General features: G+C 49.1%; 1 protein-coding gene across 1 annotated transcript; it reads right to left on the reverse strand.

Moving 5' to 3' along the window:
* Positions 1-8,643: 8,643 nt before the first annotated feature.
* Positions 8,644-13,921, reverse strand: AVPR1B (arginine vasopressin receptor 1B). Its single transcript, XM_067531598.1, has 2 exons — positions 13,012-13,921; positions 8,644-8,951 (listed from the first exon to the last, which is right to left on the reverse strand). The coding sequence occupies exons 1-2, from the start codon at positions 13,919-13,921 to the stop codon at positions 8,644-8,646; spliced, it is 1,218 nt and encodes a 405-aa protein (XP_067387699.1).
* Between the last annotated feature and the right edge of the window lie 104 nt (positions 13,922-14,025).

The following is a 14,025-nucleotide window of genomic DNA, read 5'->3' on the forward strand; positions in this document are numbered from 1 at the left end:
CACTGATTTCTTGTGTTTTAATTTTTTTAAAAAGGTTTAGTAGTAGGCATCCTGCAGTTTCAAGAGACGATCGGTATCTGCCTCTGAGAGGTAAAAAATGTGCTCAGCTGTGGCTGAAGGGACCCACTCGAGGGAGACAATCTCTGTTGCATTTGTCACATTTAAAGGTGGTGTTTTGACCCTTTGAGCACTGCCTTCTGCAAGCTCTTCTCTCCTTTGCTAGGCTGGGCTGCTTCCTCCTGTAGCTTTGGAGACCTTTAATGAGCTCTTTTTCCAAAGGCTGCAGTCCTGAGCGGGATCTCCCCAGTTATCCATGGCCACGTCCATTTCTTTGAGGTCTTGCTTGCACACGTGGCTGAAACACAATTTGGGGCGTCTTTGAGGTCTTTTTCCAGCTGCCAGCTGGCCGTAGACGATGTCCTTGGGGATGCGCCCCTAGTTCATTCGGCGCATGTGCCCAAGCCAGCGGAGGCATCTCAGTTTAAGGACTGTTTGCATGCTTGGTATGCTGGCTGGCTTGAGCACCTCAATGTTGGTGTCTCTGTGGAGATCCCAAAGACTCGACAAAGACAATGCATACGAAAGCTGTTGAGCCTTTTTCCTGATGAGAGGATAAGGTCCATGTCTCGCTCCCGTACAAAAGTGTACGGATAACACATTAATCAGCACAGCTGGCAAATAATGCGTTAAACCCACCGGGGGTCGAACTTCTCATGGGAAAACAGGAGTTGCCAACCCAGATCAGGTCGTTGGTCTATCCAATCCGGTATCCTGGCTGGGATGAGGTGGCTAAGGCAACCGACTGGGTCTTGGGCATCTAGGTTCAGTTCCTGGCTCTGCCACAAACTCTGTGTGACCTTGGACAAGTCACACAGTCTTCTCTGTGCTTTCTGAAGTTCCCCATCTTTGTCTGCCGTGTAAGATGTCTGGGCAGGGACCATCTCCTGTTATGGCTATGTACAGCGCCTCGATAATGGAGTTTTCATCTCAGCTGGGGCCTGTAGGTCATAGCTTAATATAATAATGACAGGTGCTAGTATGTGATGCTTTCAAGAGAGGGACAAGAAACCACATTGGGTCCAATTCCTGGATCCCCCTGAGCCATCCTTTCCCCTGGATATGGGGCCAGATTGGAGCTAGAGGTGGAAAGCTCCATATCCCAGGATCTAGCATCTGCCTCGGGGAAGAGGGTTTTACCTAAAGTAAACTTTACATTTCAAGATGCAGTATGAGAATAGAAGGGTTTAAGGTTCAGTCCTGCACTATTTGTCTTGCAATAATGTTCTGGCTTTCTCCCTCCCTGAAAATGAAATTCCACCTACGTTTTCTGTGAGCCTTTCCTAATCCTGTCCCAAAACGCCACCTAAACCTCCACAGCACTTTCCAGCTTGCAACTTTGCTCCCAGCCTGCCCCACAATTACCTTTCTGAACAGTGGGGCCCTGATTCTGAAATGTCAGGTGTGATGTCAGAGGCAGGATTTAATAACACTCCTGAAAACCCGTGGGCACAAGATGCTCTTGAACACACAGAATTGTATCACTTGGCTTCCCTCCAGGAACCTGGCTTTGATCCACTAATCGATAGGGAACTGGCCCCTGCCAGACCCAGGGTGAAGGATTTGCCAGCCCTATGCTTTGATCCGGCAAATGCTTGGGGCCAAAATGACCATTCCCCTGTATTTTGTGTAGTCGCTTATACCAGCAGGTGCAGAGCCGTGGAGATACGAGCCTTTGGTTTCTGTGTGTAATAGATTTCGCTATGCATGCAGGGTGAAATTCAAGATGCAAGGTCCCACTTTATCCCTCACAATAGGTGCAAAGTAGTGCATAAGCCTTGTGCGGCACTGGGATGCTTTTCACCCCTTGCTGAGTAGTGAAAGCACTTCCAAACTGGTAACATAGTTTCCCGTGGGTGCTGCACATCTCCTACAAACTGCCAAGCACCTGCAACTCCTGTGAACAGGAGTAGGAGTCCAGGGTACTTAGCACCTCACAGGATCCGGCCTATTGTTTATGGGCCTGAATCAGAACACTGGATCCACCTCTCCCTCGCTCCCCCCACCAAATGTTAGGAGGGGCTGGATCTGAGCCTCCCAGGTTAGGCCTCTCTCTAACTTCCTGCCCACAGTGATTGTTCAGCCAATTGATTTTGCAGAAGTACATTAATAATCAAGACACGCTTTGTCAAAGGGAACTTGTAGCTGCAGAAGAGTCTCTCTGCTCTCCAGGGATTGAGCAAGGATGCCAGCGAGCAGCTTGTATTATTTTTGCCTGATGCATAAACAAAGGAGTTGATTTGATAGTTATTTCTCAACCCCTCCTCTGGTTCCCTTTCGAGTCAATGGGAGTTTTGCCATTAACTTTAAACTAAGTGAGAACTTGCCATGATGGCTTCTGCAGCAGCAATGTGAATTGTCTCTTGATTCAAAGCCTCCCCAATTTCTTTTCTGTCAAGTCAAATTAGAAACAGACAAAGGACCTGGGAGACTTCTGAAACCAGTGGCTTTTAGAAGCAACTGCACAGCTATATGCAGGTAGGAGCTCTGTTCCCTCATCCTGTGCTGCTTTATATGAAAGTAGAATTTTTGTTCAAGATCCATTTGCACCTGCTATTTATTCCCCATTCAAAGCAAATAACCCTCTTATCTGAGCTAATGACTGCAGAGGAGGCCTGGTCGGGTACTCACTCAAGACTGGTCCTGTATTCCTTTAACACCCAAAAGTTCCCACTGAAGCTTTTGGGCATGGTTTTCAGTCACACGATGTCGCCAACACCTGAGACTTTTATCACAAATCCCCACCATTTTTAGCATTTTTTCTTAAAGCCCCAGCTGCTGGAGCCATGGTGTTTTGTGAGACTAGGGTTAACACCCGGTGCTTTTCATAGCAGATCTCAAAGCTCTTTATAAAAGACATCAGTATCATTGTCCCCATTTTACAGCTGGGGCACAGGGAGGGGAAGTGAGTTGCCCACAGTCACCCAGTCAAAGCAGTCTAAGCTCCACGCCTAGCACCCCCGCCTCTTGAATCCCAGTCCTGTGCTCCAGCCACTAGGCCACACTGAATTTTAGTTTTCGTTTTAAAAAGTCAATTTCTATCCCTTGTGGTTGCTGAGGGACACTTGAAAACGTGGCCTGAGTGTGACCTAAAGGCACTGAACCAGGAAGGCAAAGAAAAAGGTCCTATCTTTTTTTTTTAAAGCCAATCTCATGATTTTAGGGGAGCAGATTTGTGCTTTTGGAACATTGGGGCTTGGCAGTAATGCTTGTTCTGGCAGAGGAAAGGGGTCTTGTAGTGTGTGTAAACTCAAGCTCACTTTAAAGCCTCTTCATGCTGACACAGTGATGCAAGGCGGCCTTTGTGTAAAGGAGAATCAGAGTTCTGTGCTCCAAGAGCAGCCATAGGTTTCTGGGGCCAGATCCTCAGTTAGTGGAAACTGGGATAAGTCCATTACCTTCCATGTAACTATAGTGATTTACAGTAGCAGAGGATCTGGCTCTCGGCTTAAAATGGCTTTTGTTTTAGAGGAAGGAAAAAAAGCAGGAAGAAAGCCCAACAAGTAAAGGCCCCAGCAGAGAGCACTGCTTGTAGGTCTCTCAGCTGTAACAAGCTGCCGCGGCTCTTAGAACAAAATAGCTGCGTTTCTGCAAACAGGCAGCATGTTTAGAAATGTAAAGGTGCAACGCACGGGAAGCTAAGGAGCCAGTTTCATAACGCTAGACACCCCTGAAGCTCATGGGAATGTTGAGTGCACAAGGAATGCAGAGAATGAGTAGGAAATCAATAACCCAGGGTAATTGGAAGTCTATGTAAGCCCGGGGCAGTCAATTATTTTTTGTCAAGGTCCAAATTTCTTGGTCAAGATATAATCAAAGTCCAGACTCTAGAGAAAATAATTTTAAAAAATGATAATAAGTAAATAAAAAGATTTCGGGGTCCATTCAAAAGCGTCTGGAGGTCCGGATTTGGCCCGCAGTCTGCCTATTGACTGCCCCTGCCGTAAGCCCTGCGGCCAGAAGCTGGAGAGGGTAAGGAGGATTCTGCTCCCATCTGTTGGCGAATAGGACAGGAGCCAGAACAGCCAGAGAGCCGTTGTAGCTGTATAAGCTTTTTACCCAGAACTCCAGCTGGACAGAAGCTCCAGAGGGGGAGGAAACCTCTTCCCACATTTATCGATGAACAGGGGGAAGTGTAACTACAGAGAGATCTTCATTTGCATAAGCTTTCTGCCCAGAATTCCTCCAGTGACACTCTGGGATCCCCCAAACTCAGAATTGATTGGGAAATGGAACTGGCTTAAAAGAAGATACAGGTGAAAGCGGTTCTTGTTTTGCATGCAGGACTTTGTTCGGGGATTCTGAGTTCTATCGGTTTTCCTTTCCTGGGGAGCGCGTGTTGTTGAGTGTTCTTTATGGTAAGACAAGCCACACTGGTAGCTTTCCAGTGGGTGCAATACCTCTTTCTGAAACTGCAGAGGACCTCAGCACAGTTGGGAAAACTCTGGGGAGGCCGCTCAGAGCCAGCCAATAAATAAAGCTGAAGTCACTAGAGCTACATTAGGTAGTGGGGCCTTAGGACAGAACTAAGCAGCATTTTCCAGGGGCTGGAGACCAGCCTGCTCAAGCGCCCCTTGAAACTCTGAAACTGTGCTACCCCTGGAGTGGGGTTTTGCGAATGGGGAAGGGATCTAACAAAGGCTGTTTCCCTATTGGACTTTCACACCCGCAGGTGGGGTTAGCAGACTGCTGCCAAAGTCACTGGGGGATGGAGGGAGTGTTTTACTTAGCTGTGTTTTCCCATGTTGATGCTGTGTTCTCTTACCCTCAATGAGGTTTTCCTTCTTTCATTCACGTTCTCCGTGTTTCTGAGTCAGAAAGTATTGCGTGGTAAGGGCTCCCAGGAGAGGTGGTCAGTGACCTCAGAAATTCTGAGTCAGGGCTTGAGCTGCTGGTGGTGGTTAGTTTGAAGAGGGGCCTTGTGCTGTTAATTTGGATGGACTATATGGGCCAAAAGTGTTGATATAACCCAGTCACTGTCCAGTGTTAAACAGTTTCACACAAGATTAGGGGGCTGGGATGCAGAGACCTCAGCCTGCTTAGTATCATGGCAAACACACCATTCACATCTGTTTAAGCTTTTATTAAAGGTACAGAAAGGCCTGAGCCACAACTTTAAAGCTTTGTCTCTACACAGCTATTTTAAGAGCGCTTATGTGAGCATCACTGGCCTGAACCTGCCAACCAGGGCTGGGAGGCTTGCTGCCGAGGGCTGTGTAGGTCTACCGGAAAGGAGCAGGACATGCTTTTCTCCAGGTAATGCTCCGCAGCAAGACCTCGATTCAACACAGCAGTCAAGCATATCCTTAACTTTTAGAAGGTGCTTACGTCCTTTTAGTACAGGACTTAAGCACATGCTTAACTTTAGAAGATAAACAAGCACTTAAGTGTCTTCGTGAATGTGGATAGAGTTAAACATGTATTTAAATATTTTGCTGAGTTGAGAACTAAATAACACCACACACAGAGTAAGATTGCTATGGCTTTGTCTGCCATGGAACACAGTTGCCTTGAGTAACACTTAAGGAATAAATACCAAATGATCATTGAAAGCATATTGATTAGCAAGTTACTGCTGAAAATGTTGCATGTTGCTGTCTTTTTTATTTTGTGTTGCTTAGAAGTTGGCAAGAAATAAAGCTAAACGATGAACTTCCAAAGGCATGGCTGCCTTTGTGAAAAAGCCAGCTTATTTCCTTGGCCGATGTGCACGATATAGCCTAGCCGCTGGCAGCAGCCCGCAAGAAATTTCAAACAGAGCAAAACTCGGGTTTTGGTTTTTTTTTTTTTAAATGAAGGGTTTTGAGACTTATCGATTTGTGAGTTCAGAGATTTTTGTCTTCGTGATCTTCTTGTTCTGAGTTGTCCCCTCCAGGAAAAGTCATGAAGGATCATTTCTGATACTGTGGGAAATTATATTAAAGCCCAAAAGAAATGGGTCTGTGGAATGAAAAGGGTAGATGTCAAAAACAAAGATTGCTTTGCTGGTTTTCTTTCTGGAAGAGCTGGCAAAAGAGAGAGACAGGATAGGAGGTAACGGCAAGGCAGGAAGAGGTCAGTGCAAAAGTGTAATGTAGTGTGACATTTATATATGTAGGCTGGAGAAGTTTTCAACGGAGCCTAAGGGAATTGTGTACCTAACTCAATGGGTGTGGGATCCCTATCTATCTAGGGGATGTATATGTCCCGTATTGCTGTAGTATCGGAGTGCCTCCCAGTCTTTGCTGCATTTCTCCTCGCAGCACCCCTGTACAGTAGGCAGTCTCCTTGGTCCCATTTTTTTACAGATGAGGAACTGAGGCCCAGACAGACTAAAGCACTAATGCTCACTGAAATCAGTGGGAGTTGGGCACCTACCTACCTTTGGGGGGCTGCTCCTAAATGACTTGCCCACGTTCACACAGGAAGCCTGTGGCAAAGAACCCAGGGAGTCCTAGTAGCACCCTAACCACTGAACCCACCTTCTTCTGGCCTTTGGGAAGTCCCTGCCATAGCACCGAAGCATTCTAGAGCACTCTACAAACTTTTCATGGGCCGTTTCCAGCACTTTGTCGGCTTGGCTAGCTGATATCCAAACTATACATGGCACAATTTCCTCTTCATCGGCCACTGGGTCGCAGCCACCTCCGAGATGAAATGCAGCAGCTCTCTACCCGCGCACAGCACCACTGCACAACAGCTGAGACCTACAAGTGAGAATGCTGAATCCAGCTGAAATGGCGCAGGGCATTTCGGGAGGCCGGATATGCCCAGACTAGTCGGGTCTACAGAATGCAGAGGGCCAGTGACACCAGCTACTTGACCAAAGCCGAATCACCATTTGCTTCGAGCTGTTGGAGAGGTACAGAACAAATGCAAGGAGAGCGGCCAATGGGACCTGCTCTAAAACAACCCCTCCCCCCGCCCAGGAGATGGCACATGCATCCCTGTGCATTGCAGGCCCCTGATATAGACATCTGGGGTCCAGCCACGATCAGTGCCGGCTATGAAGCCCTGCAGCCAGTGGTATGCAAAGAACAAGTTCACCAGTCAAGCATCTCCTCCCATCCTGGAGAGGACTCGCCAGGCCTGATTCTCTGTTATCCTGCCCCTGGTGCTGTCATTCATACCAGTGCAATGTCAGTGTGACATGCTGCCATTCCGATCTTTATACCCACTTCACGCTGGGGTAAATGACAGCACAAGGGACACAGTAAGAGTCAGTCGGGCTCATAAACTCCACGCCTGAATCTCCGCTTGCTTACAGGGTTTTTACAGCAGTAGATTGTAAGCACTGCAGGGCAAGGCCTGTCTTCTGGTTCTGTGTTTGCATAGCCCCTAGCACAACGGGATCCTGGTGCCTGGCCGGAGTTCCTGGGTGCTATCACGAATGGGTAAATAACCACATCATTAATAAAACTCCAGTGACCTTAATGGAGTTGCTCTGCAGAGGGAAGTCTCTACAGCTGTTCCAGCAGGCGGCAGCGTTGCACACAGCTATTAAGACGGGAGTGTGGCAGAATGGGCGGCTGGCACCATTTTTCCTTGAGCAACTGAATTTGTTTTGGCTTTCTCCCCTCCGAGTGAACCGCATCGGAATCCATAGGCTGCGCGTAATTATTTTTAGTTAACTTTCAGGCTGACTTAGCTGAGTTGCCCCTGGCTAATAGTGTCGGCCACTTTACGGGAACTTTAATTAACGTCTTAATCTGGATTAATGGTGGTGTAGATGACAGCAGGGCTTGGCGCTGAGATCCTGCTCCTAGGATAGCGAATGGGAGTCTGGCCACTGAATTGAATGGCGCAAGAGCAGACTCTGCCATGACCCTGCAGTCAGATCTGCGTAGGAACAAGGGCTCACCCCTGTGGTTCTGACCTGCAGCCTCCCAGTGCTGGACTGCCAAGCCCTCAGGGCCAGGTGGTTTACAGTACGTTCATACTATGATCTGTGAATGTGCAGCTCAGTACTCACCAGATCCTGCCTTCCTCGGGCAAAGCTTCCATTGTAGTCTGCTGGCCTGACTCCCCTCTCGCTTTGCACGGGGGGAGCTCCACTGGGATGACTCCGCCAGGCACCGAGGTAAGTGAGTATCAGGTACAAGGCTTCAGTGGAAGGTTTGGTACAGTCAGGGCTGAGTAAAAACTTCAGTAATGCTAGCGTTTTCCATGCACACTCGTAGGTAGAACAGACTTGAAGGTGGGGAGGGGAACTAGTTATTTAAGTGGCACATCAACCATATCTTTTCACTAGACAGCTCCTCCGAGTGCCTGGTGTTTAAGGAGCAAGTGGAAGAGGGGGCGAGATCTGACTTCCCTTGTGCGTGGGAAAGTGAATGAAAGAGATGCTGCTTCTGCACAGTAGCAAAGCACATAAGGACAAAAGAGACACTGCGACGCTTGCTGGCTTAAACACACAGGTTCTTGCAGAATAAAATTCTGCCTGACGGAGAGAGACTTCCCCCGCATCACCCACCCCACGCAGGCGGTATCAGCTGTGTCCCCTAGTCCCACACCCATTCGAAGTTATGGGTGGCAGGCAAACCGCGAGGACCACCTGACGGCACAGAGGAGTGCAGCCGGCGACGGCGGCCGGTGCGAGCCGCGGTTCTAGAGCACCCCCGACTCCGTCACCGTGTCCTCGTAGGACTGGTAGAAGTCTTTCCCGTGCCCCTGCTGCATCTGGATGCCAGCGATGGCGGGTTGGTGGCTGTGAGTCAGGATGGTGGTCTTCCTGCTGCATATGCTCCCGTTGGAGATTTGCCTCCTGAGGCCAGAGCGGAGGCTCCCGCAGCAGGAGAAGTACCGCAGGACGTCGTGCAGCAGGTGCCCGCTGAAGAACATGTAGATCCAGGGGTTGCAGCAGCTGCTGAGGCTGGCCAGCAGCATGGTGATGGTGAACGCCCCGTTGGTGGACTCTGCACAGAACATGAAAACACGCCTATTAATTCTCCAGAGGCACCAGGACCCAATGGGCAAGGCACGGGCCTGCACCATAGGAGATGCAGGTGCTATTCCTGCTTCTGATGTCGATCTGCTGTATGAGTTTGGGCAAATCCCTTCCCCCCTTGTTTGTTTGTTTAATCTGTTTAAACTCTCAGCTCTTTGGGGCAGGGACTTTGCGTTTGTACAGCACCCTGCCCAATGGCCCTGTAAGCTCAGCCGGGCAGGTGCCATTGGGAAACAAGTAACAATAATATCCATGCAACAGTACAGGAGAGCACAGCCCCCACGAGGACTCTGTAGGGATAGCCTGTGCCTTTCCAGGTTGCGGCCGTAAGACAACCCACAGCCCGGGTGTGATCTGACAGTGTGTGACTTGTCCATCCTGTTTGGATGCCTAACCTCCAGATGCAAGTGAGTGCAAAGACAGATCCACTCCCATGCCCCCAGAGGAAAGAGACAAGCCTGTGGAAACTGCCCAGCGCCTGTAAATATTGAGACAGAGGTTACGATAAGGGCTAGATGGAGCCTGGCTTTCCATTTACTGGCCGAAACAATTTCCCAAAGCCAGTGTGTGTTTTTTGTAACCTTAGAGTGGCTTGTGACAACCTACATTTAAACAAGCTTCACAGACACCTGCAAACACACCATTGGTCCCTTAGCAGGACCCTCACTCAACACTTTCAAAAGGGGTGACTTGAGCTCAGCAATTAGACAGTCAGCAACCATCTCAACAGAAGCCTGAAACCACCCAACGCTGTATGTTAAAGAACTGCTAGGGCCGCAGAGACCTACAGAATAGATGAGGAGCTTAATCCTGCTGTCAATGTCCCTGAAATCATAACAGTGGACACAGTTCAAATCCTCCCCACTTTTCCCACAGCCTTGAGACATGTCAAAACAATGGAGCAGCTCCTGGGAGTGAAAAGATACCCAAGGCGTAGATGTTTGCACTGCATCTTGATGAGTCTACGCATGCTGCTGGATGGGCAGAATGCATGTGGCCTGTGCTGGACTTCTAATAACAGCAGTGATTTGGATCTGCAGACTCGTCTCTCCAGACACTACTGGCGAGGAAATGCTTAGCCTTCTCCATTATTTGTTTAACAAGAAAATAACATGCAGGGCCCGAAACCCACACCCTTACTCGTGAAACGTATCCCACGCCTCAGACTGTCCCACTGAAGTCAATGGACCACTCAATGAGGGAAGTGCCAGCCAGAGTGTGTAAGGGTGTCTGGATCTCAGTGGGAACGGTGTTATGACGGGGCAAGCAGCTATTGTCAGGGGCCGGGGCAGTGACCCTGTTGCTAGGATCAAAGCTTTCCAAGACCCACTGAAGTGAGCAGAAAGCCTCCCACTGACCTCCGTGGGCATTGGATCAAGTTTATAGAGGGAACTTGCTGCAGCATCCCCAGAGAAAATCTCTTAACGTGCAGCGTTATCAGCTGCTGTGAAGCCGGTGAAACCAGCTCAAGGGCCCTGAGTCAAAGCTTATTCCATGGGCTTTGTGCGGTGATAGAAGCTGAGCGCCAGCAGCTCCTTTTCTACCTAGGTTTGCCTAACGTCACCCACTAGCTGCTTTTCTATACCCATGCAAGGTGGCCAGTCTGATCAAAACTTTTAAACCAGCGGCTGGAACTCAGAGGGTCTGACTCGTTTTCGTAAAGGTCCCTAGCGCTAATAGTGTAAAGGAGCCTGAATGTGGACTTGGATTATCTTTACACCCCTGGCCCAGGATGTTTTTATTTCTTGAAGTGAACCTTGTGCAGAAACTTGGACCCGATTCTGGTCTCACTTACAGCAGAATAAATCTGGAGTAATTCCACTGACTTCCAGTGGAGCTATTCCAGATTTATGACATCGTGGGCAAGATCAGCATCTGACCCACTGTTTTCTGACCATGAGTGTCTGTGTCATCTGGCATTCCTGGCTGAGAGTTGATACATTCAATAGGATTCATTTGTCACTCTAGGGATCTGATTCAAATGATAGACCAAGTCTGAGAAAACACCATTTGGGATGTAGGGTGTAGAATAGAAAACAGTGTCAATAATCTCATTTGAACTTCGTAATGGCTTTCATTTAGAGGCTGACATCCTCATGGCCTCTGTTGAAGGCAGTGTTATTAGACATCTAGGAAGATGACAGATTAAGTTCCTGTTTCATCCTCCTCCAGTGTCTGAAATTAAAGACTTAAATAAATATGACTAGGTGAGAACTCCTTCCAATGAAGCAGTTGTTAATTATATTCCTCTGAACATGAAATATATCGAGGTGGTGACTGGATTTTGGACTGCATGCTCAATGAAACTGAATTTCAGACCCATACACTGTGACAGCTGCGGCTCTGTGCCTTAAGGGTGAAATTCGCTCTGTGCAGAGAGCACGCACAATGCTTAGACACCACTGAAGTCCCTCTTAAGCCTTTAGGATTAGGTTATGGGTTTTGTGCTGACTCTTTGTCCAGGGGGTGGATTTCACCCTGACTGAATATCCAGATGGAGGGTGGGAGGCAGTAAGGGGGAGATCTGCAAAAGCACCTTGAGGATTTAGGAGCACAGGTCCCATTAGCCGTCACTGGCTTTAATTTAATTGTATTTCTTGTATGATTAATTATGTTAAGGCACCCAGAGCCTTCGATAGGAGACTTCATTAGTTTACATGGAAATAAATAAAATCTCATCCATGCTCCTGACGATCGCCTCCTAAAAATGCTGCTGCCTTTTGTATCGACATATCTTTGTGAAATGTTGTCCTGTGCAATGACTGGGATGAAAGCAGCACAGAGAAACTGTTTATCCCTGAAGAATCAGTTGTTCCTAAGTATTGCAAAGCTCTGGAGTAAGAATAGAGAAATCGAAATATTGCCAGCAGATTTTGCAGCAGGGGATAACATGACTTTGCACTTTGCTTTGGGATTTTATTAAAATACATTTGGGATGTGATTTTGGTAACATTTTAAATTCCACAAGAAAACAAAACAACATGTTAACTGAGTACGAAAAATGAATTGAGGTTTGCTGGAAATGTGTCTCTGATCAATTTGAAAATAATCTGTACTGCAATGAATCGTGGGACAATTTTCCAGCCAATTTTTGGACCATAGACTGGAAAAGATTGAGAACCACTATTCTAGGTATCTATAGGGACACAGAAACACACGATACATACCTGCATACTGCTCATTCAAAGCTAAATGGAGATGAATGATTATTAGATCATCAGTTTAATAAACTACTCTGTGTGTGTGCTTGGAGGGGGGAGGGGGGAGAGACAGACAGATGCCCATCTGGTTTACTTTGTATAAAATGTGTGCTGTTCAGTCTATGTGAGTATGTGTGTGTCTGTGTGGGTATGACTATGCATTTGTATCTGTGTTGAATGAATGCGTGTGTGTGTGTGGAAGAGAGTATATATATCTTTCTGAGTGAATATGTGAGAGCCTATCTTTGTGACTGTGCGTGGATAGAGTCTGTGTGAGTATCTGTATAGATTCTCAGTGTGTCTCTTTGTCTGTGTGTGTCTAGAATCTATGTGAGTGTGTGTTGTAAAGAATCACTTGGTTTGTGTGTGATTATATTTTTGTTTGTGTGTGTGAATAGAATTTCTGTGTATATTGGAGAGGGTTGAATGTGTGTATCTTAGGTCTGAGTGTGTTCTGCATGTTCTTTGCGTGTGTTCTGTGTGTGTGTGCTGTGCATGTCCTGCATGTGTTCTACGTGAGTGGGTTCTGAGTGTGCGTATCTTGTATTCTGTGTGCCATGTGTACTCTGTGTATTCTGTGTGTGCTGTGCCCGCTTTGCGTGTGTGCATGTTCTGCGGGTGTGTGTGTTGCATTCTGCATGCAGGAGGTGTGTATTTGTGTGTTCTGTGTGTGTGTACGTGTGTTGGGGCCGGGGTCATGCCTTAGAAGCTGCTGGCTGCCCTGGATGTCCACATGCACACGCCGGCCTGAGGGTGGCTGCCAATGGGGAGCTGTGAACGGCGGCCATGCACTGCAGCCCGGCTGCCCACCAGCCCCCCGTCACTCACCATCATCAGGGGCGTTCTCGTCCCACACCGACCACATCTGCACACTGAAGAAGGGAGCCCAGCAGGCGACGTAGGCCAGCACGATGACGAAGGTCATCTTCACCGTGCGGATCTTGGCCCTGGAGATGGTGCGCACGCTGCTGACCCGGGAGGGCTGGCCGCAGGGGCACCCCGCTCCCTTCTCTGCCCCACTCTGCGTCTTGCCCCGGAGGTTCTTGCAGATCTCGTGGCAGATGAGGCCATAGCAGACGGCGAGGATGCCCACGGGCAGGATGAAGATGCACAGCGTGGTCCAGGTGACGTAGGCCCGGGCGCCCCAGGGGTACCTGAAGTCAGCCCAGCAGTCCAGCACCCCGGAGCCTGGGTGCACCTCCCGCAGCGAGAAGATGAAGACCTGGGGCAGGCTGAGCAGGCAGCTGAGCAGCCAGGTGGCCCCGATCATCAGGTAGGCCTGGCGGCCGGGCTGCTGCAGGGTGCGCAGCGGGTGGCACACGGCCACGTAGCGGTCCAGGGTCATCATGATGAGCATGTAGGTGGAGGCGAACATGCTCAGCACCTGCAGGTACTTGACGGCCCTGCAGAGCAGGTCGGGCCCCAGGAAGCGGTAGGTCACCTCCCAGATCATCTGGGGCAGCACCTGGAAAAGCGCCACCCCCAGGTCGGTCAGCCCCAGGTGCAGGATGAAGAGGTGCATCCTGCTCATCTTTTTCCTTAGCCGGTACATGGCCAGCAGCACCCCCAGGTTGCCCATGGTGGCCACCGCCAGGATGGTGGCCAGCACCCCGATCTCAGCCCGGGCTAGCTCCTCATCCCGGGTGTGGAAGAGGGTCTGGTTGGGATCCCCTGCCTGGGACAAGACATCTCCAGAGCTGCTGCGGTAAGTGCTGTTCCTTTCCCAGCCCGGCTCCATCTCTGGGAGAGTTGGACGCAGGAGAAGGTGGCCGGCTGGCCAAGGGAAAAAGTGGCTGGGGCTAGATCCAGCACTGGAACTTCCAGCACAATTCTTTTTCAAAG

Source organism: Emydura macquarii, unplaced genomic scaffold, assembly GCF_026122565.2.
Source record: "Emydura macquarii macquarii isolate MOO-44397 ecotype Brisbane River unplaced genomic scaffold, CSIRO-AGI_Emac_v2 contig_3220, whole genome shotgun sequence".
Classification (NCBI taxonomy): domain Eukaryota; kingdom Metazoa; phylum Chordata; order Testudines; family Chelidae; genus Emydura; species Emydura macquarii.

Coding starts and splice junctions, on each gene's coding strand:
- AVPR1B (XM_067531598.1), bottom strand. CDS start 13,921: ATGGAGCCGGGCTGGGAAAGGAACAGCACTTACCGCAGCAGCTCTGGA. Junction 8,952..13,011: donor CGAGAACGCCCCTGATGATG/GTGAGTGACGGG, acceptor TGTTCTGTGCAG/AGTCCACCAACGGGGCGTTC.